Genomic DNA, 22,103 nt, shown 5'->3' on the forward strand with positions numbered 1-22,103 from the left:
TATGTGTGTGTATAAGTGTGTGTGTGTGTTCACAGTGACTGTGATTTTTGTTGTATAAAAATTGCAAATTGTTTTTTCCTTAAATATAAACATCGATGGTACCGAGATTTATGTATTGCATGATGCTGCTGATGATGATGATGATGATGAAAATTACTCGCTCTTGCATTCACATTCACCGTGTTTACTGTTTGTCAGTCAGCGCAGCAATTTACGCCCACAACAACAACAACAGGAACAACAGGACCCAACAAAACCAGTGCAACAACCAATCGCAAGAGCAACATGGAGCAAAAAACATTAATTTGCATGCAAGTCAATTATCAGGAGGCTGGCAGAGAGTCATCCAATGGGATATTTGTAGTTGCTGATGTTCATGCAAATATCAAAATTATTTTTATACAAGAAATAAAAATCAAAATATATATAAAACATTCGTACGAAATTGATATGCTCTTACCTAAATATTTATCACCTTGTGTTTTTACTTTAATGTTTTTCCCCTTGAAATATAATTCCAAGGAATATTACCCCGCACGTCTCACTCTTATCCGAAGTTCAATGCAAAGATCCTTGAAGATAATCATAAATTGCAATAGCCATTTGAATCTGTGTAGATTATCCTTTGAAACTTAACAATAAATATATAATAAGGTGAAATCAGTAAGAAAAAAACTTATTTTTCCAGGATCAATATAGCTTTAGCCAACTTTGTTAACGAAAAATTCTGTAGCATTTCATTTGGCCAAAGCAAAGTTTACCAATTGCGGTTAGTGTATGGGTAAATCATTTTTTATAATTATTCCCTCTAGAGATCTCCCCTGACCTGCCAGACAAGCACATTTCTAAATGATTTTATTAATTAAAAATTCTGCAAATTTAACACAATTTCAAAACTCGGTATGCATGTACATACACACATATATTTGGTAGCAAAAAAAAAACTGTAAATATAATTTACAAAACACACACATGCCCATCAGAGAGATTTATTTTGCCAGTGAAAACTGATTGTGAATTATGCAAATTATGTTTAATTGGCACTTTTCACACAAACCAAACAGTTCGAGCTATTTTAAACTAAATTTAATATAATACATATATGTGTATATTAAAATTAAAGTCTATTATTCTATTTAATTAGTGTTTCCTTTTCACAGTGATATCGAAGGCAGTGCAATTGTTTGTCTTCAAATACTCTCCGGTTGACTCTATGTCCGGCCAGCTACGCGTAAGCGAATGAGCTGGTCCAAACCATTTGAGGCGTTCGCCTGCCGCCTCGATGACAGTCTCAAATTGTACTGGCTGCTGGTCCATGGAATTCAGGTGCCATAGGAAAACGGCGCAGTCATCATTATCATCTCTGCTTCGAATTGGTATGACAGCCAAGAAAAATGTATGCACTTTGACATTCGCAGGGCTAAGGTCCAGGTCGTTGTTGTCATTCTCGCCGAGACTGAGACTAAGACAGGCTAGATTGGGCCAATGCAACGGAACGTGCATTCGCTGGCCAAACGTGCCATAGAAATGCAGCACAGCCAGATTGTGCTCGGAACTGAGATGCCGCAGCAGCTGCCACTCGCAGGACTTTATTGATGACCCGCCCGACGTTTGGGTCAACGTTGTATCCACCAATGTATGACTCTCCGCTGATAAGCGAGAGTTGCTCCCACCGCCACCGCCACCGCTTAGTGGCGCAAATGCAATTTCAGTAGCCGCAGACACAACCACTCCTCCATCTCCATCTCCATCTCTGACTGTTGACAATTTGTTGTTGGTGGTGGCGGTTTCTGTTGCTGTTACTGTTGGATGTTGGTGGCAAAGTTTCAGTTTCGCGTTGCTGCATGATTTCCCAGTGGGGCAATGATAATTTTGATATTGCAGCTGGCCTCGGCCTTTCACTGCTGTTTGCATCACCTGCTCTTGCTCTTGCTCCTGCTTCTGCTCCTGGCCCAGCATCATCTTTTGCTCTTGCTTCATTCTCGTCGTCATAGTCTGTTGTTGCTGTTGGCCATTATTTATGTTTGCAACTTCATTGCTGCGCAATTCGTCTTGATCTTGGCCTGTAATCTGCCAACTTTTCTTACTCAACTTTAACTTTGGTTTAACGAGCATATTGTTGCTGTAGTTCTCCTGGCTATCCGCCTGGCGCTGCATCTTTATCGTCCTGTTGCTGACATTATTTCGCATTCGAGCATTTTGCTCATTTCCCTTTGGCATTTGCTCCCCGAGACACTCCCTCTGCTCTGGCGCCCCCTCTTGGCCATTCACAACCACATGGACCGCTGCCTCTCCAGAGATTTTCCCACTTTTCTTGCACGAATTTGATTTGGCGAGTGCAAGTGCCATTTTTGGTTGATTATGATATTCATTTGTGCACTTGTTGACGCCGCCTTGGGCCATCACCTGGTTGGATTTGACTGCGAAAAAAAGGAAGAAAAATTGTTTGTGAAATTTTTCACAAGTTTGAATTGCAGCAAAACTTGTTAGGAACTTGTACTCCAAGTTGAGTATCTTTAAAAAGGATATGTATATATATATTCATATATATATATGCATCTAGAATACTCACTTAATGTTGAAGCAATAAAATAAAATGTACTAAGTACTAAAGGCAAAAAGGTAAAACAAAATGCAGTAACAACAACTTTTGCTGCTCCTTGTTGCCTCTCCTTGTTGTCTAAGCTGTAAACTTCACTTTAACTTAAGTTGGTGGACACAGATTGAAAGTGGAGAGATAAAGTGGGGACCAAGAGAGAGAGAGAGAGAGAGGTGAAGAAGGGAAACAATACGCAATGTCAACAGCACAAAGCGTGAAAAACTTTAGCAATTTATGTTACATAATTATGTCATAAAAAAAAACAGAAAAGAGAACAAACAAAGTAACAACAACAAAAGCTGAGATTGAAAAAAAAAGAAAAGAAAACGAAAGCATGCGCTCAATTTCCAACAGTCTCGGCTCATTTTTCTTTCATTTGTGCCTTTTTCAGTTGAGATTTAAGTGAAACATTGACACTTGCTGCTGCTGCTGCTGCTTCTTCTGCTGATACTCTGGAAGTTTTTCGAAACTTTTCATCCAAGTAATCGACATTAAGAGAGTTGCCGAGGTGAAAGTGCCATATCTGTTGGCCCATTACGTTTTCCATATTCCCACACAGCAGCGGCAACATCTTGTTTGGCCTAATGGTCAGACTAATTTGTAGAATATTTCGTTTTAGATTTAACAACAAAAAAAGACAAAGTTATCTATCAAGAGACAATAATTTTATATAAATTTCTTCGCCTAATTCTTAGCTTTAACTACGTGAATTCTCATTTGGCGTTTATTGGAATTATGGAGTCTACCCCAAAAAGAGACTTACCACCATCGCAGGGAAAATTTTCAGCAAGCAGAGTGAATAATTTATCAGATAGGAGGCAACGTCCGCGCGGTCCTAATGGCACACGACAGACAGGACACTTTACTGAACGGCTCCGACAATTATTACAGAGAACGTGTCCATTGCAGCATTGCCAGCCAGGTGGTTTGATTACCTAAGAAGGAGATAAAAGACATATAGGTTACTTTAAGTAAGTAAAAGATATAGAAGGATATATTGAAAATAAAATTTAACCGTACAATTTATAATAGAACCAAAGAAAATGATAATGCTTAGCTTATTCGCATATAAAGTAAAGACTTCCAACTCTTTATCTAAAAACATACTTTATTATGTTTAATAATTCTACATCAATTAGAATTTACACGATTCCTAGACACAATTCTTTACTAAATTTTAATTATTAAAGTCTTTTAGAAACAAAGCAAATTTATCTTAAGCTTTTATAAAACAAAAGACATCAAATTTAATTTAAATATTGTCAATAATATTGAGCATATATGTACAAATGAACGAAATATGTATGTACATCCTGTTACTCCATGTTCCTTTGCTCTCAGCCCATCCTTTTCTGCATTGAATTGTGAAATATGCATTGATGATGCCTTTTATGTTATATGCAACAAGCTTTTCCATTTAAATTGAAAATCAAATTGAAAAAATATTGCAAGCGGATTTAAAATAATGCAACTGCAACTGTATTTGATGCGCACAAAATAGTTTTGCGCATTTCAAGCTGGCCCTCCTTTCTCCTATCAGACAGGGAAAACAAAATGAAGGAAACAAAAAGCAACGAAAGAAAATGGATAAAATGCCATATGTGGGTGTCTCTGTGAGTATGAGTGTGTGTGTGTATGCCACAGGAATTTATATTTTTTTGTGTCTCTACCATATTCAACTCCAATCAATGCATACAATTGTACGTTACATATGTATTTATGAGAAGAAACAAAAAAAAAACAACAAATGGTAAAGAAAAACCTCTTGTAAATAGTGCAACAAACCTAAATGTTCCAGGAAATAAAGGGTAGAAAAAAAACAAATTTTTCAGACTGCAGCTTTGAATTATTTTCTTGTTTTCCCTCTTTTGTATGCCAGTAGCCAGAAATTGTATAGAATTATATATGTAAGGCGATTTATTTGGCAGACTACAATAAAAACTACAGCAATGGAAACACGAACAACAACAATAATAAGATTGTTTCTTGAGTTTGCTCATATTGAAATACTCTCTAAATACGTATATGTAATCGGTAAATAGGTTGCAATTAGTGATTATAATCAATTGAAAAACATAACTAATCTGTTAAAATAACATTAAAGTTTCGATTTATTCATGTAGTTTGCTTAAACCAATGCCAGAAATGTGTTATTTTTATAGCTTAACTGTTTTAATTGTTATTATATTTAAACATTTGCTTGACATCAGCTTAGCGGTTTACTTTATTAAAGTCGAGCTGATTGTTTTATAATTATTTTTGCTTGCGTGCTTTTAGGCTGACATTAAAAAAGGATTGCACATAAATCTGTTTCAATTATTGTTAAAATAAAAACAAAAAAAAACCAAACAGTCATATGATATTACAAGACAATTTCCTTTTGATGCTTAGTAAATTAATAATTATAGCATTTCCAGTTGATTTCAGATTGAAATTCAGAGCATTTTCTTCCCTCTAGCCCTCTAAATGCAATCTTTGTTGTTTAGATTTATGAAAATGAAAATTAAATGGCATGCAAATTTATGCATAATTGAATGAAACAAAAACAAGTTTTATATGCCCGATTTAATGTCAAACAAAGCAAAACCCAAAATTCTAAATCGAATACACAATTTGCACAGCCAATAGCTAGAAAGAGAAAGAATAGAAGCCAGAGAGAGAGAGAGAGAGACACTGCGAGGGGGAAGGCTAAGACAAGCGATTAGCAAGAGGAAGGCAAACTATATACATATACAAATAGATGTATATTTCTATATATACATAGATATATGCATTATGTGCATGTATGTATGTAGAATTATTGAAAATCTAGCAAAACAAAATCCCTTAATAACTTAATGGACTTGTGTGTTTGCATACACAAATAGCCACACACTCCATAGGCAACAGGATGCAAAAGAGTGAAAGAGAGAAAGTCTGAACAGTCAGAAGAGAGTAAGAGAGAGATAGAGAGAGAGCAATAGCATATGCTGGCATAATGCAATATAATGCCAGCTTCGTGCCTTAGTAATAATTGCCAAATATGAAGTACCAGCCAGGCCAAAGCAGCCGCAGCCCAGAGACACACACACAGAGAGAGAGAGAGAAAGCTAGCATAAGTTAGACAAGGACAGACAGATAAGAGCCAGTGTCTTACATAAACTGATTTTAGGTTAATAAACAAATTATTCAATGCATTGTACCGGAGTTGGCCCAGCTAACGCTGCTTTATCTTGGCGATAACTACAGCCGGTTCCAGTTCCTGTTCCGACTGTGGGTCGACTCGGTCTCGGTCACCATCTCCATTCTATGCATGTCCTTGCTTGCATATTTAATTTATGGCTACACACACACACACACACACACACACACACACACATGCAGATACAGACAGTCATCTAGTCGAGACGAGGCAAAAGCAAGTGTGAGAGAGAGAGAAATTTCATTTGATATAAATAACATTGCATTTTAAAGTGGCCAGGTGTCAGGCGACCAGCAACAGCAGCCAGAGAGCATCCGAGAGAGATAGGGACAGAAGTAAAAACAGCAGGACCAACAACATCAGGACTAGCATCTCAACGGTCTGCCACTTTTTATCTTGTCTAATTAATTAAATTTATGTTTTTGCTGACATAGTGGCTATAAATAAATTTACAGCTTAACACTTGCCAGCAGCAGCTTTAATTTAAATTCACAACGAGCTTAGGGGCCAAAAACAAATGGCACGAATGGCAAAATATTCCAAATGATAAACAATGACACAAACTAACTGACATGGCCTAATCGTTCACATTTGATTTTTGAATAATACTATCAATCATCAATACACACACAAAAACATGGATAGACCAGAATATTTGCGTAACGACATATACTAATCGAATCTACATGTCAAAGCATTAAAACGCATATGTATATCCATTCAAAACAATCCACTCAGACATTCATTTTACATTTCAGTTTTTGTTGTTAGGATAAAGTTTTCGTTGCAAAAAAAAACTCACCAAATATAACAAAGGCCGCTCACAAAAGTTTTATACAAAAGTAAATTACTCATAAGACATGTTATTTAAAATAAAATGCAATTTGGAAATGCCAACAAACCAATTAAATGTCATAACATCTATATAACGTGAATAACTATTAGTATTGAGGTAAAATCTACACAAATAGTTTGTAAAAGAAAAATTTTGAAAATTTTTAAAAACATTAACAAATTTGGAACTTTCTGTAATTTGACTGAATTATACAAAATTCATGTCTTTACTTTCTTTAATAATAAAAGTAATATTTACATTAAAATCTCGAAGTCTAATATTTTCACAAATTAATCATGATTTTTTCTTAAAACTAGCTTCAAATATAAATTTCTTTTAAATTTTCAAATATTTGACACCATTTTAAATAATATATGCTAAATTTTCTTTTAATTAAGATTTAACTTTTTAAAATCGTTTAGAAATTATTGAAAATACACTGTTAATTCTTAAAAATTCTCGCCTAACTTTGCGAATCTGAGAATTTATCTCAAAGAAACATCTACAATAAATATTTTTGTTTCAGAATTAGATAATAGTTAAGCTATTCCACTTAAATGTTAGTAGGTTATGCTAAAAATGTTAGATTTGAAGAAAAAAAAAGTATATGTATAAAGTCAAATAGTTACAGGGATAAAAAATTAGATTAAACAAATTTGTTTTCTTTTGAATTTTCTTATTTTTTTCCCCCGTCACAGATTTAACACTAGGAACATGGCCACTAGGCATAAACTACATACAAATATATACATATGTATGTAGGTATGTACATATATGCCAGGTATGAATTTGTAGTCATGGCAGTGCGGTTGAGTGAGAGTAATTGAGTCAACAGGGCCAGCAGGGATGCCACTGCCACTGCACTACCTCAGGCTGGTTGTTGGTTAAGGAGGTTATGGACAAGAGGGGATGGCGGTGGAGGAGCACGCAATCACCGAACGTTGCAAACTTTATATACTACAGTCAAGTGATTAGCAACAAACTTGCGCAGCAAAATCAACGCAAAAGCCGGAAGAGGATGGCGGTACAGTGCTTAAAGGGGAAATGGGTCTGGCATTTCACAAAGCCAAACAACAAGCGGGACAACTGGGCAACATCAACTAAGTTTTCCCTAGTTGAGTAGAGTTCAGCTGAGTTAGATAATGACGAACCTAAAACTAAAGCCGGGGCAAAACTGACAACCAACTGCCAACTGACAACTAACAACAATCTAACCTCATCGATATGCCATGCACATGCAGGCCGCTTTTGGCATTTTATCTCTTTCTTTTTGGGGGGGTTATTTAGTTTAGTTTTTTAGTTTTTTTACTTACCTCAAGGCAGACGGGACACTCTAGTAATTGGGCAATATGTTGCAGGCATGTTGCAAACTTTTGCAGCGACTGTTGATTGATTCCATGCTGCTGCAAAGAGAACGACAAACGGACAGAATGTCAATTTGAATATCTTAACCAAAAAAGAAAAAAAAAAGTAAACCTAATGTTCAAAAAATTGCCAAACTCCTGGAACGTCACGTTGTTTAATTAGATTTAAACATTTTTTGTGTAGCATACTTTTGGGGATTGCTTGTTAATTATTCAAGGCACAGTGCATTCAACGAGGTTGCAATTTAAGCCGATTTTCATGGAATTTACATTAGATTATGAAAACGTGTCATGTGGTCAATTGTCTGTGTGCATGTGAATGGGCGTGTTTGCCCTAAAAATTTTAAATTAATCAATTGGTCAATCGAACATTGACTAGCACACTTTCATATGTATGTATTTTGCATAGCATTGATTCATATGAAATATGTGCAATAGCACCTGCCGGAAATAAATTGTAAACCGTATTTCAAACGATGATTAACGGCAATGGTAAGTGGAGCCACCTGAGCTTCGTGTGTAAAACATTGGCGACTGTCTGTATTATCCCTATTTTTTCCTCTACACAATTTTTCTTAGTTACTTTCAAACATTCCGAAACACGTGAAATTATTCAAGATAATGATTTTCCTTTTAAATTTCCGTTTTAAATTCCATTTCTGAAGAAATGTTACGAGAATTTTTGTCAGTGTAATGGTTTCCTAGCACTGACATATGATGCTGATCCATAGCCTTCAGCAAATGATTGAAATTCATTTATATGTGTATGTATGTGGTGTCTTAAATTTTGGAATATTGACCGACAATTTAAAATTATTTGGGTCAATTGGAATGTCATAGATTGTACACATACATATGTATGTATAATGTGTCAGGAACAAAATTTCATTACTTCAATTCAATTAAATTTAATAAAATAAACACCTTCTTGGCCGTTAGGCAAATGCATAGATACATGAAGTAGGTCTACACACACACATACTTAGACACTTTATGCTAGAACACCTCAAGGTTGCATGGATTTTGTGGCAAACATCCTTATTTGGCGACAAAATTTAGGGCAACGTAGTAGTCATAAATAAATGAGAATTGATTTGCATACGGCAAAGGATTTTGTAGATGCTTTCGGAAAACATAATCACAGGACTTGGCAGGTTTGTTTGTAGTTGAAACTTAATTGGCAAGTGTCGTGTTTGCATTTTGAATTTACTTGAATACTCCAAAAGATATTCAATTCGAACGAATTGGTTCGTGGCATGCATGAAAAGCAAGAGCTGCCAATTGCAAGCTGCACCATCTAATTGCCACAACAGTCATTAAGCCAATCAACATTACGTAACGCGCTGTGGCAGTGGCACGTGAATAACCGCAATAACAGCAAATGGGCCTCCCCTATCTATATCTATGTATTTCTGTTTCTCTATCTGCATCTATATCAAGTGTTCGAGTGCGACAATGACCCATTTAACTACCGCCAAAAACAATTACAGTTGCATCATCTGAAGCATGCCAACTGCTCCTAATACGAATACGAGCAGATCAATTAGTGAGAGGAACTATCTCACATTGCAATGCGTTGCATCAATTCACTTACCACAGCATGCTCTGCCTCGGCAGCATCTTCAGCAGTTGTCAAGTTCGCGGTGCTCTGTTGCCGCCACATCATCATGGTTACACATTCAGCTCCACTTTGCCAATGTTCTTGCAACCGCTTGGCCAATTCGCTGATGCGTAAACCCAAAATATCGACTCCATTTAGCTCTAGTAGCGTATCACCAATGCAAATGCCACCGCGTTCGGCATTTGATTTCTCCTGCACCCCGCTGACCCATGGATACGGATCCCAGGGGGCACGACTCAAATTCAGGCCCAATGTACCATTGGCGCAGGCATAAATGGTGCACAATTGAAGCATTTTGTTTACTGCGAAATGTGAGAAAAAATATTGAATCAGTTAGGAAATCTTAAATTTTGAAAATTCGATTACAATTAGCCATGTAGCAAACAAACTTGAGCCATGACATAATTAAAGCTTATTAACTTTACAACTAACTTTATATCTTCCATCTACATATACATATATGTATATATGAGCTGTTTAATGTGGAACTCTACCCCTTAAGGTATGCAATAGCCTGGAAAAGTATTCACTGTTTTTGACCAATTCAAAACATAGCAATTCACAATGTTTGCTTCCAATATTTTTTTAAATTCTTTAAAATGCGAATTCTTGGACAGCTTATTGCTTATTTCCCAGTTCTATATACCCAGTTCTATATAAGTAACAATTATGAACATATTTTATAGACCTATACATACATTTCTAATCCCAATAATAACAATAGAAATGGCTTAGCCATACATATTGATAGAAACAGAAGTTTTATAAAGAAAGCTCAAACAACATCTATAGTTTTTTTTAAACTTTTTGTAGTGATTAAAGTATTATATGCCTACATTTGATTATTGTTAATACAAAACCAAACATTTACTTAATAAAATTGAAGAGATTATGCCTTTCAATTAAGACACATTGTTAAGAATACAATTTACTTTTGTGCTTAGATTTCACTTTGGTTTGCTTAAACTTTTTAAAGACTTGAAATAGGATTGATTGATACTTTAAGATAAAATTTATATTTTTGCAATTGTTTAGAAACTTCATCACACCTCTTTGTCTCTCTCCATCTCGCTCTCTCTTTTAGTGACAAATATTTAAATAACAGATTTTCTTTATAATTGCCAAGTAATGTTTACTTTTCGTTTTCGTTACAGGAGAATTTCACTTAAAGCCAGCTTCAAGGTCGCACGTAGCAGGCATTTCATGCAATTTATGTCAGATATAAGCACACGCACAAACATTTGCTAGCCAACATAAATTTGGCCAATTTTCAACACTTGAAGAGCTACAGCCAGACACACACACACACACACACACACACAGACGGAGAGATAGACACACATACACACACACATCTAATTACCAACACACTGGCAAATCGTGCGTATTGCCTTTGCCTTTGAAAAATGGTGGCAAACTGTTTTATTTCGTTTGCTGAGTGGGCGTGTCAACGGCCTACTACTTGGCTTAAATTTGTTGTTGTTGCCAGTCTCTTGGCATTCACATCACGTACACACACACACATCTTCCCCTTCGGTATAAGTGTGTGGGAGTGCGGTGGACCAACGTATCATTTGCACCTTTTCTGGTGGGCTATTCTTTTACCTTTCAGCAACTGCTGCCGCTGCTTCTGCCGCTGCTGCTGGTGCGGCTGCTCTAAGGAGGCACAATTAATTAGCAAAAAAATAAAACTTTTGGCAAACTAGCGTGAAATTCTCGAACATAAATCAAAAGTGGCGACAAAACTTTTTCCCTTAGTACTAAGAGAAGAAAAACCCTTTTAACGGAAACTCTCAAAGTCTTCAGAGGTTTTCTTGCAGAAAAGTAGGTAAAATCAATTAGGGTTAACCCAAGCAATCTTAAATCCCATAGCCGGAACTACAACAATGAAAATGAATTTCACACACACACACACACACAGAGAGATAGCAGAGTGCATGTCATTTGAATAATGAGTCAGGCTTAAGATCAACCATACCTCAAAAAGACAGGAACAGTTCTCAAAAAACTCAAGATATTGGGGCACAAAAATCCATAATTAAACATCACAGAGGTCTTTGTCTATATCTCTTATGATATATGTTTATTAATTTATGGAATCCGTCCCTGATGTGAGCATAAAACGGTAGACTTCATCAACATTAGCACAGCAGCGTTTAATTATCGCCATAATGATTCTTGATTCTTCTCGCTTAGTCATTGTCAGCGTCATCAGCGACAGACTTTGAGACTTGGAGACATAGACACTGGCATCGGTACTCAAAATAAAATTGATTATTTCAATACACAATATCTATCAGCAGTGCGTTCAAGTACTCTAGACTTGAGTATACATATATAGATATATATATGTATGAGTCTCTACGCATGCGGATACAATAAACTTGTTCAGTCAGTTCACTTCACTTCACTTCTGGCTGACATTGGCCATGAAAATGGCTTCTATGACGTCGGCAAAAATCACTTAAAACTCAAAAGCCACGAGAACAACTCCCTTTTGTAGCCATATCTGTCTACACCTTTTGGATAATGTGTTTATATTTTGTGCTGAAGGCAATTAAGAAAATTGATTTAATTTTCAGCCTCAGCCACACGAATTAATTAAAAAATCGAAATTCGAAACCGAAACCACAGCAAATAACAATTTGGCCAAGTGGCCAACCCAAAATGCGATGAAGCGCAACAATTACATGGGCATATTCATTCCCTTCATGCCAGTTTTCATTCCTTTAGACCATTGTAATGCTTCAATTGTTATTTAAGTTTACATTTACAAACAAATTCAACCGTTCAATTACGTTAGATTGTTTCTTCTCTGTGCTTCTCTCTTATTGTTTATATAAATTAAATTCGAACTGTACATAGGCGCGTGTAAATTGCAACTGACAAGGCAGACGGGAAAACATTGCTGCAATATGCATTCATTTTAACTGCAAGTGCAGTGGATGGATTTAAGTTTTGCCTGCTTTCGTTTTCGATCTCACAGACATGAAAACAAAAAACTCACACGAAACAATTGCGTCACAATTTACACGAAACCGCAAGCGAAACATACGATGCGAGACGGAACACAGAGACAGAGACCCAGAAACCCCAAAACAAAAAACTTGGCGCAAAAAGCTGTTGCGCATGCGCCCCATTGGCTGTAATAGAGAGAGAGAGAGACAAAAGGCTCGCGACTTGGCACTTGGTATTAGAGTTCGTTGCAATTAGCCGGAGATGTGTGTGTGTGGGGCCTCTGACTTGTTGCAGTGTGTAAATCTTACGAATTGAACGTGGATATAACTTTTGTTTATTTTTTTTTTTGTTTTTGTTTGTTTTTACTTTGAATTTCGCACACTTTAACAGATATTTGCGCAATTATTGCGTATGACTTTTTGACGTGTTTCCAAACACTTGACGCGTTTCTAATTTAATTTTGAGGAAATAAACTAGTTTCAATGATTTTAATTATGTTTAGCTATACATATACAGCAAATGCGTTTATAATTGAGAGCATATTTACACTTCCTAGTTCATTTATATTGTGTTTAGTAAAATTATTACGGCCACAAAAAAGCACAAAATGTTTAAACTTGTTGGCCTAAGTACACGGTAGCCGCTGCCTTGACCTAAGCCAACTTGGTGGGCTATAATAATGGTGGGCCAGTAAAACCTTCAGTGCTTTCCATCGAATCTAAGGTCACACACACATACAGAGACATTAAACGAACCATGCTTAGATAGATACATTGTCTATAATTATGATATTTAACACACCGTTTAGATAGTAGGTAGGTAGGTGGTTAGGCACTTATTGAAATTTTCACAATTTTCCAATTAAGCTAAGACGTCACTTTACGCTTCGACACTTTTTTCTTTTGCGAAATATTTTAATAACTTAATTCAGCGCCGGCGCCACGCACTTCATGGAACTTCGGAAAAAAACACTTATTTTATTCAGGGGGGAAGGAGAGGACGAAGAAACCAGCGAGCGGGCGCTTGCGCACAAGCCAAGAGTTGAAAGCAAACTGTTTCTTTGAACCATGGCTCAAACAAGCAACAAAAAAAAAATACAAAATAACAACCGCAGCAACAGCTGATCCAACCAACCAACTACAAGACAGCGCCCTCTATAGAGACTGTAAGCTTTTGAGTTGAAAGCTTTAACCAACCATTCATATAATTTTGCTGTCCAACTCAACGGTTTTTTTTTTTGAAAATAACCAAGCTAAGATTGCGTGACTCGCACTTGAAATTGGCCATTTGCCTTCTTTGCCTAATTGCTGACCGATTAATAAAAGTCAAGTGCCATACGGTCAATAGAAGTGGGCGGATTCGAAGAGCAACTAACTCATTGAGAAACATTCGATTTAATGTTATGAGGTTTGTAAGTAGTTGTTAATTTCTGACAATGCTGACGGTTATGCGCTTCTGTGGCCACTTTAGGCCAACAACCGGCAGTAATTGCACAAATAAATTCAAATAAAATCTAATTGAAAACCCCCCACAAAATGAAAAAAAAAAAAATCAAAAGCCACAATTCAAAACGGCCAAACAACCAAACAGCCCAGCCAGGGCCATTTTAGCCATTTGAAATTGGCTTTTGGTTGGGCTAACAACACATTCAATATAATTGCCAATGTTTCAATGCTGTTGGCTGCTACCAAATGCCAAAAACCTTACCCAGCGCCCAGCAAAAATTAGCCGAAAATCGAAATCAAAATTAAAAGCGAAAGCCAACTCCCCCTTGCCCCAATGCCAAATCTATTTGTCAGCTGCCAATGTCCATCAATTGTAGCCGTTTTTGCTATTATTTTTGTTCTGCTATTTTTTTTGTAATTATCATTGTGTTCGGGTTAATGTACGACCATTTAATATTTATTTAGGGTCTCAGCTCGTTGATATTTATCAAAGGTTGACACCTTTCACACATTCCTGGGGCAATAATGTTTTGTTATCGTTATTTTCAAATAATAATATCGAAAGGGGCTTTTGGTGTTAGGCCAAAATAATATTATTCATTTGCATAAATTTCAACAATATAGCGTCAAATAAATTATGCACATAAATAATAATAGAATTGCTTATACATTACGACAGGCAGAAATATACATTTTAAAATAAATTTGTTTATTATTGTATATTATATCTAATGACTAATGGGTTAGTTATATTTTTGGCATTCACGTGCCATTTAGCCACAAACTTAACGGTTAAAAGCTGGATAGGAACTAGATTAAATTAATAATTAATAATAATGTCATTTATGTTATATTGAAAATAGTATTTTTATCTAATGACATGTCAAAAACTGATAACTGATATGAAACGAGATTTCTTCTACAATAGATTTGAACCCAAAAGCCAGGGCCGGATCACACCAGTTTCGATTGCTGTTTGAAATTGGAAATATCAAAAGAAGGTTCCCTTTTAAATAAGATATTGACTATTAAATCTGTTGAACTTTGCTGGCCCTCAATATTCATTGAAATAAGACCCACTTCTAGGCTTGCAAAAATCGATTTAGCAGTTTAAAAACTTCCTCACAATCAGTTGAATTAATAAGCCGATCTTTATAGACACGTTTCAAGTTACTATCAATTAGTTTTATAGTACAAAAAATAAGGGCAATTAGGTTATAAGTCGTTATAACTTTTGATTTATTGCATTGAGAATAGCAACACAAATACTAAATTGCGAATTTAAATTCTAAAACTTTGTCATCAGTAGAAACACAACACACAAATTGTTTTCGCTATAGTTGTTGTTCCACATTTGGAATTCAATTAACTTGCAATGAATATACTTTTATGCCCTTGCATCTTTTATACCCTTAATTAACTTGAAATGAATATTATCATACCCTTGGCAAAACGTTTGTGTGACGCATGGAAGAAAACATCTTTGACTATATAAAGTCTTGATCAGCTTAATAGTTATGTCTCTAAATCTGACTAATTTGATAAAAAATCGGATTACATTGGCTTTTAGTTTGTAGTCTGTTCAACTTGCATTTAGTGTAGAGCATTTGTATATTCGATAAAGCCGAACTTTTCTGTGCTAAACAAATGTCTGTCAAAAGTTCAAATATTTATCTACTTGGCCAAACACATAACGTTAATTTCTATGCGCACAAATCGCTGCTAGCGTCAACGGCAACGGCAAAGCTGGCCCTGGCCGCTGGCACTGCCAAAGCCAAACGCTTTTAGCCGCATTAGTTAATATTGTTGTTGTCTTTTTATGCCGAAAACTTACAACATATACACACACATAAACATAGACATATGTTTGTAAGTATACTCTGAGCGGATCGCAGCTGCCGCTGATGCTGGGGTCGAAATGATTTTTGTTAGTAACGCGTCGACAGCTTCGTAGCCAAATGCTCGGCAACTTTTTTGTTCAGTTGGCTGGCACTGCGCACAGAACTCGAAAAGCAGTTAACAAAGTGAGAGCGTACGTTGAACACGTCGATCGCCGTGTGTGTGTGTATTTATAATTTGCAGTATTTTTTTGAGTACTGATCCAAATAAACAGTACAATTCAATAAAAATGAAATTGGCCCGACATAGATCATTTACAAAGGCATTCATCACACAAGCCGACAATGATGATGGTCAAGATGATGGTCAGTCATCTAGTGTGCGTCTTTTGAAAATTCCACGTGCTGCACCCAGCATCGAGAGTTATGGATTTCAGTTAACACGCAGCAAATGGGATCCATATCCATGGGTAAAATTCTCACCCACCCTCACACTCCTGCTCTTGCCTTTTGGTTATCTTTCTCCTGTACTAATTGCATGTGTTCACAGGTTTGTGAAGTGGCCGCTGGCACACCTGCCGCACTTTGTGGCCTCAAGGCCGGCGATTGCATTTTGGAGGTCAGTTAGAGTTGGTTTGTACAAATAGAGCCAGAGAGCCAGAGTCGGGCCGAGAGTCAGCACGATAAACTTTTTCGTTTTTCTATCTTTTATGTAAACACCACTTGACATAAGCTCTGACATCGTTGTCACTGTGGCTGCTAACAAACTCTTGATAGCAACAAAATGCCATATATTCGTTAACCTTTATGCGAGTACATATTTCACATTTGCTGGGCCTAATTGCTTTCAGTCGGCTTAAAACATTTTCCATTCAAAAACTAAGAGAAAAAACGTAAAACATTTGCGTAACATCACAAAAAAAAAAAAAAAGCAGTTGGTTCATTTAAAAAACACAGACATCAATTTGAAATTCAGTTAAAATAAAATGGTTTAAATAAGAACTCTATATAGACTGTAAAATCTAAATCCATATAAATTATTGTTTATCTGATTTGTTTCATATTCACAAGTAACGTAAATCACATTCTGTCAACATTTGTTTGTTTGTTTTTGTGACTAAAAATTAATCACAAACTTTAAGATTTATTACAAGTTGCGAGACAATTCGTTTGACTTGGCTAATGGTTACAGAGAATTACGAAATCACTTGAAGAAATTTGTTTTTTTTGTTCTATTACTAAGCGAAAATCAATTAACAGTGTGGCGGCAATAATTTGAAAACGTTAACAGTTCTCTCTTGGCTCTAACAGAGCAAGCAGTGCAAGATTTTGAACCTTTTCCTTTTGTTGTTGGTTTGTGTTTGATTTCAGGTTAACGATATTGATATACTTGGCTTACGTATATCGGAAGTTAGCAAACTAGTTAAAAGCCAAAAAGATGGCGTCAGAGTTTTATGCTGGAACAGCGGCTGTGAAATGGACTGTGATAAGAATGTGAGTAAAATGGATATAAGGTATATACATTTTTTAAGATATTCATCTTCAATTTGCCTTTTAGAGCATTTGTTGTGCCCCAATGCCGACAAGTCTGAAGCGTCTATCGCTTGTGGTTGATAGCATGCTACGGATTGTTGAGTGTCCCGTATGCAATCTGACCATAACTCCGCCGGCCATGCAATGCCAGAACGGACATTTGCTATGTGTCGATTGTCGGATCCGTTCAGAGCGTTGTCCTGTCTGCCGTGACTTTTATACCCCGAGGCGTGCTCTGGTTGCTGAACAGATTTACTTTACCATTGCGAATGCCTTTGAAATCCTACATGCGGAAGATAAATTGCGACAGAAGCTTTTCGGTGGCATCACAAAAGCCTCTGCAAATCCAATATCAACACTGAGCCCTGCAACTGCAACACTGAGTAGGAGACGCAAGCCACGACTGCCCACTAATAAATTCCTCACCAAACTGTTGCAAAGTCGTGCCTACTACTCGCTGGAGAATCTATCACAGTCGAATGCTGCCACATTGTTGCGCACAAATTCCACGGACGACTTCAATGAGAGGCGACAGCCAACAGCAGCATCATCCATACCCACAGAGGCGGGCCCTTCGAATGATGTTACCATTTCCACGCATCTTTCACTCTCAATAAATGATTTACAACAGCCAGAGCATCAGCAGGAGCAGCAGAAAAAGAAGGAGACTCGCCACAGGGCGGGTAGTTTATTGTTCCTAGGCAAAAATCGGCCAAATGTACAAAAGTTTCAGCCACCTGCTCTTCCTATCCAGGAGGAATTGACGACGCAGCAACAGCCAAACCCAAAGCCAAAGCCAAAGCAAGAGAGAGACCCGTCAATAAAGGATCAAAGAGGGGAATTGGAACTGAAAGAGGATGTGACATCGTTGCTCTATTGCTGCCCATGCGAATGTCGTCTGCCATTCAATGTTAAGGAGCAACTTCAACTTCAGCAGGATCAACATCAAAGCAGTTGCTATAAATCCGCTTTTCGTTTACTTTGACTAACGCCTTGGTCTTTATCAGTTTTTCGCCTTCATCCGACACTTGGCAACCGCTTCTTGTGTAAGCTTCCATTTTCTTGTACTTACTAATTAAATTAAATGCAAAAAATAACAAAAAAAAAATAAAATAAAACTTTCTTATCATCATCATCATCATCGTCATCAAGGCGGCAAGAGAAACTATTATCAAGTGAATTGCATTCATAGACAAAAATGCAAAAGAGAAGAACTTTTTTCTTTTGGTTTGAGCAACTCAAGGATTGAGATTCCGATTCAGATTCAGTGAACTGCCAAGTGGAACTGACCAAGTGGATTTCTAATTTAATCACTTCGCAACGCCTCAATGACTTTGTGTCATTTCAAGTTGTTGGAGTTGCTCGACTTTGACTGACTGCCATCATAATGGCGAAAATGATTGAAAGCGCCATTCCCAGTTGCAGTTCAATTCAATTGACCCACAACAATGCCGATGATGGCCAGATGATAAGGGCGAGAAGAAAATGGCGTTATAAGCTTTATTTATCATTAGCGCCTCGACTGTTGACAGCTTGGATCCGGCAAGACCCAGAACCATGGCCATAATGACACCAGCAGTTGTCCAGCCATTATGACTCCAAACCATTTACCATTCTTTATTGATGCAAGATGGTAAGAAAAAAGGGGCAAAAATAAATAGTAAAGACCTGGCTAACTTTTAAATATGATGAATTATAAATACCCTTGCAAAAGACCACATTGAAAGTATCAAAATTGTAGTTTTTCTGTTGCACAGAGAAGATATCTTAATGGTACTTGACTTTAGAAACTTTTTAACCTTATTCAATGGAATGAATGTTTGTCCCAACAAAAGATGGATACCCATCTTTGCCAGTAATGGGAGAAAGAAAATAAACTGAGACTGAGAATGAGAAAAATGTCATTGCCGCCAGGTTAAAGGCAGCAGCAACAGCAGGAGGCATCGACCAGCTTAGTCCTGTCCGAGTCCAGTCCAGTCCAGTGACCAACGGCCGGCTGCTGCGATTAGAATGTCATCAAAACCGGAAGTGGCAGTTTAATTTAAACGCGTTAATTGAATTTTATTTTCTGCATTGTTGCCACTCTAGAGCTCAGGAGGCTCCAATGAGGAGATTGATTTGCTGCTGCTGCAGATGCTTTATGCCATTGCCTGGGCCATATCCCGTGGCGTGGTCGTTGATGGCATCGTCATCTGTTGCCTGGCCTCGGCAAACTTTAATTACAAACTTCTAGGCTTTATTATGCAACAGCAACAGCAGGGAAAAATCATTGAAATTGTATAAGACATCTAAAGTGGTCGGAGAAACTGAGTAAATTGCTATTATTGTTACATTTTCTACTACATTTCAACACTTGGAGAAACAAAAGCAATTTCACATTGATTATTTTTTCAATCATTATTAAACAACTGTGAAAACAATAAATAAATATTTCTCCAAATTTGTAACCACAATTGGAATAACATAAATTGCAGACAGGCCAATAACCAGCAAAATTTCTGTTTAGAATCAACATTCATTCATTTATTTATTGGATTACAACGACTAAACAAACAAATAAAATTTTCATACAAAATAATACTGGTTCATAAATGTCGACCACATTTTTGTTTTACTTACTCTTGGTATTCCCACAATGCGATCCGTTTTCTGTTCATTCAACTGAAATTTCTCTTAATTTTAATGCAATGTGTTGCACTTTATCGGATCACAAATTACATTGCTGTTATACGAACAATCTGTAGGTGGATAAAGTTTTTGTAAGAAAAGATTGTTTGTGTTTTTGATTTTTCGAATTACATTAAACGTAATCATCCCGTTAGTCGTTTGTTTCCCCCGAGACTTGTGTAAATCAAATGTGTAAATCAAATGACTATTTTTAGTAATAAGATCTTTTATCTGTTTAATCAACAAAAACTTTCCATTACTCAGAAAATGGTTCCTTCTAGAACAGAAAACTCTTTTGGAATTTTTTTAGAAGACTTATAAACTTCTAAAAGAAATCCATATTAAATTTGTTTAAGTAGGTAACTGCTGATTTTGGAGTTATAATTGCAATTATTCTTATATTTTTCACGAAAGTTATTGCTGACTGAAACCATTTTATATGGAATTGATCTCTTTGTTAATGCAGCCCGCTGAAAAGTTCTCTCTCTGCCGTGCCCTCTGCCTCACTCAACTCCATGACTCCTCATACTTATATGTATGTATTCTCATATGCTAGCAGCAGTCAATTTCAGAGAGCGCTACTAAGCGAGAGCAGTTCAATGAGTGCCGCCAAGTGATAGAGAGAAGTAAGATAGAGATAAAGAGAGAAAACGGTTCTTGCACATTGATCCATTCTTCACTGGTGAGCGACTAAGTGACAGAGAGAGATAAATAGAAAGACATATTGCATTTGCTGCCGCTGATAGTTCTGCGCCTATAAAAGAAAGTGCATCAGAAGAGTCGAGCATCATTTAGGGATGCATCGCCCCGTTGGACTGGGACTGATCGCTGAGTAAATAAACATTTTTATTTCAATATAAGTCGATAATCATTTCGATTTGTAGCGTTTATAAGTGGAAGTTTTCGGTAAGTAGAAAACATTACAAATTATTTATTTTACTTTCTTTGCTTTTAGAAGCTTTCGTTTTTCTCAGTGCATAGTTTTTCCTTTTTCGATTTTTAGTTTTCTTTTGGATTTTGTGTCACACACTTTTCTAATTGCATTTCATTATCTATTGGAAATTACTACAATTTCAAGAGTCGATAATGGTAATGGCAATGAGAACGTCAGAGGCAACGTGAATTGCGGTGCAATGCAATTAATTCGATGGCTATAGAAATGAGAAAGAACCTGAAGTAGCAGCTTGAATAGTTTTTGTGTTGAATGCAGCTAGAAGCCAAAAGCTGTGCTCATTGGTTTTTCCCTAATTAATGTAAAGTGGAACAGCACTCATTATCGGTCATAATGATGGATAAACAAGATATATATATTAAACTTACTTAATAAAACAGACAAGCGATGAATACAAGAAGCGCAGCCAAGGTACTTAAAGTTTAACTTAATATTCCTTTGTGAGCTTTTGTTTTTAGTTTCTTTTTTGTTTTTTTCTTTTTAGTCCTTTATTTTTTTTAATTTGCATCTTGCCTGATGGGCTGCGGTGAAAAGTTTAAGATGCGGCTGCCTTGCATCAAAATAAACGGCACTTTGGGGTGAAGTTTACGGCAACGGCAACGGCAACACAAAGTGGTAATGGTTAAAACAATAAATTCACTTTATAACAAATTCGTTGGCCACGCCCAGGTCTTGGTGGGGCATAAGAGGGTTGAAGTCGAGCAGCTTATCAGTGGCTACCATACACACTACTGCACTTGGTGTTTGGTGCTTCGTTTCGTGTTGTCGTGCAACAATGTGACCACCGCCTGGATGTATGCAACAATTTGGAGAACCATTTTGGCGGTGGCGACGGCACAGCTGTTCCATAAAAGAGCGCAACCTTAGAAACTTTTTGCCAACTCTAACAGACGAGCATTTACCATTTTACCAACGTCTTGGTTTTCATATTGTTGCAATTGTTGTTGCTGGGAGCCCGGCCCGAACAACATGTGCGGTTGTCATAAATTTAATGCCAAAAAGAGAATTTTCAAGCGCATGAAGTAAGCCTTCTAATTACGCTTTGGGCAAACTTTTACCGCTATATTTGATATATGTACATGGGCTCATTAATATATATATATATACAAA

At 36.7% G+C, this 22,103-nt stretch overlaps 2 protein-coding genes across 2 annotated transcripts; one reads left to right on the forward strand and one right to left on the reverse strand.

Annotated features, from left to right (window-relative positions):
• Positions 1-1,100: 1,100 nt before the first annotated feature.
• Positions 1,101-9,898, reverse strand: LOC6647749. Its single transcript, XM_002069570.4, has 4 exons — positions 9,574-9,898; positions 7,929-8,018; positions 3,363-3,534; positions 1,101-2,420 (listed from the first exon to the last, which is right to left on the reverse strand). Exons 1-4 carry the CDS (start codon positions 9,892-9,894, stop codon positions 1,141-1,143), a joined length of 1,863 nt encoding a protein of 620 aa, XP_002069606.2. The 5' UTR covers positions 9,895-9,898; the 3' UTR covers positions 1,101-1,140.
• A 5,961-nt stretch (positions 9,899-15,859) lies between these two features.
• On the forward strand, positions 15,860-18,471 carry LOC6647747. The gene is made up of 4 exons (XM_023178632.2): positions 15,860-16,311; positions 16,392-16,460; positions 17,213-17,335; positions 17,400-18,471. The coding sequence occupies exons 1-4, from the start codon at positions 16,132-16,134 to the stop codon at positions 18,357-18,359; spliced, it is 1,332 nt and encodes a 443-aa protein (XP_023034400.1). The 5' UTR covers positions 15,860-16,131; the 3' UTR covers positions 18,360-18,471.
• The last annotated feature ends 3,632 nt before the right edge of the window (positions 18,472-22,103 follow it).

This window comes from Drosophila willistoni, chromosome 3R, assembly GCF_018902025.1.
Source record: "Drosophila willistoni isolate 14030-0811.24 chromosome 3R, UCI_dwil_1.1, whole genome shotgun sequence".
In the NCBI taxonomy this organism is placed as follows: Eukaryota; Metazoa; Arthropoda; class Insecta; order Diptera; family Drosophilidae; genus Drosophila; species Drosophila willistoni.

Bases quoted from the DNA above. Each gene is read 5' to 3' on its own strand.
- LOC6647749 (XM_002069570.4), bottom strand. From the start codon at position 9,894: ATGCTTCAATTGTGCACCATTTATGCCTGCGCCAATGGTACATTGGGC. The intron at 8,019-9,573 runs GTAAGTGAATTG...TTCTCTTTGCAG, and splicing joins CCGAGGCAGAGCATGCTGTG to CAGCATGGAATCAATCAACA. The intron at 2,421-3,362 runs GTAAGTCTCTTT...TTTTTTTCGCAG, and splicing joins AAATTTTCCCTGCGATGGTG to TCAAATCCAACCAGGTGATG.
- LOC6647747 (XM_023178632.2), top strand. From the start codon at position 16,132: ATGAAATTGGCCCGACATAGATCATTTACAAAGGCATTCATCACACAA. The intron at 16,312-16,391 runs GTAAAATTCTCA...ATGTGTTCACAG, and splicing joins AATGGGATCCATATCCATGG to GTTTGTGAAGTGGCCGCTGG. The intron at 16,461-17,212 runs GTCAGTTAGAGT...GTTTGATTTCAG, and splicing joins CCGGCGATTGCATTTTGGAG to GTTAACGATATTGATATACT.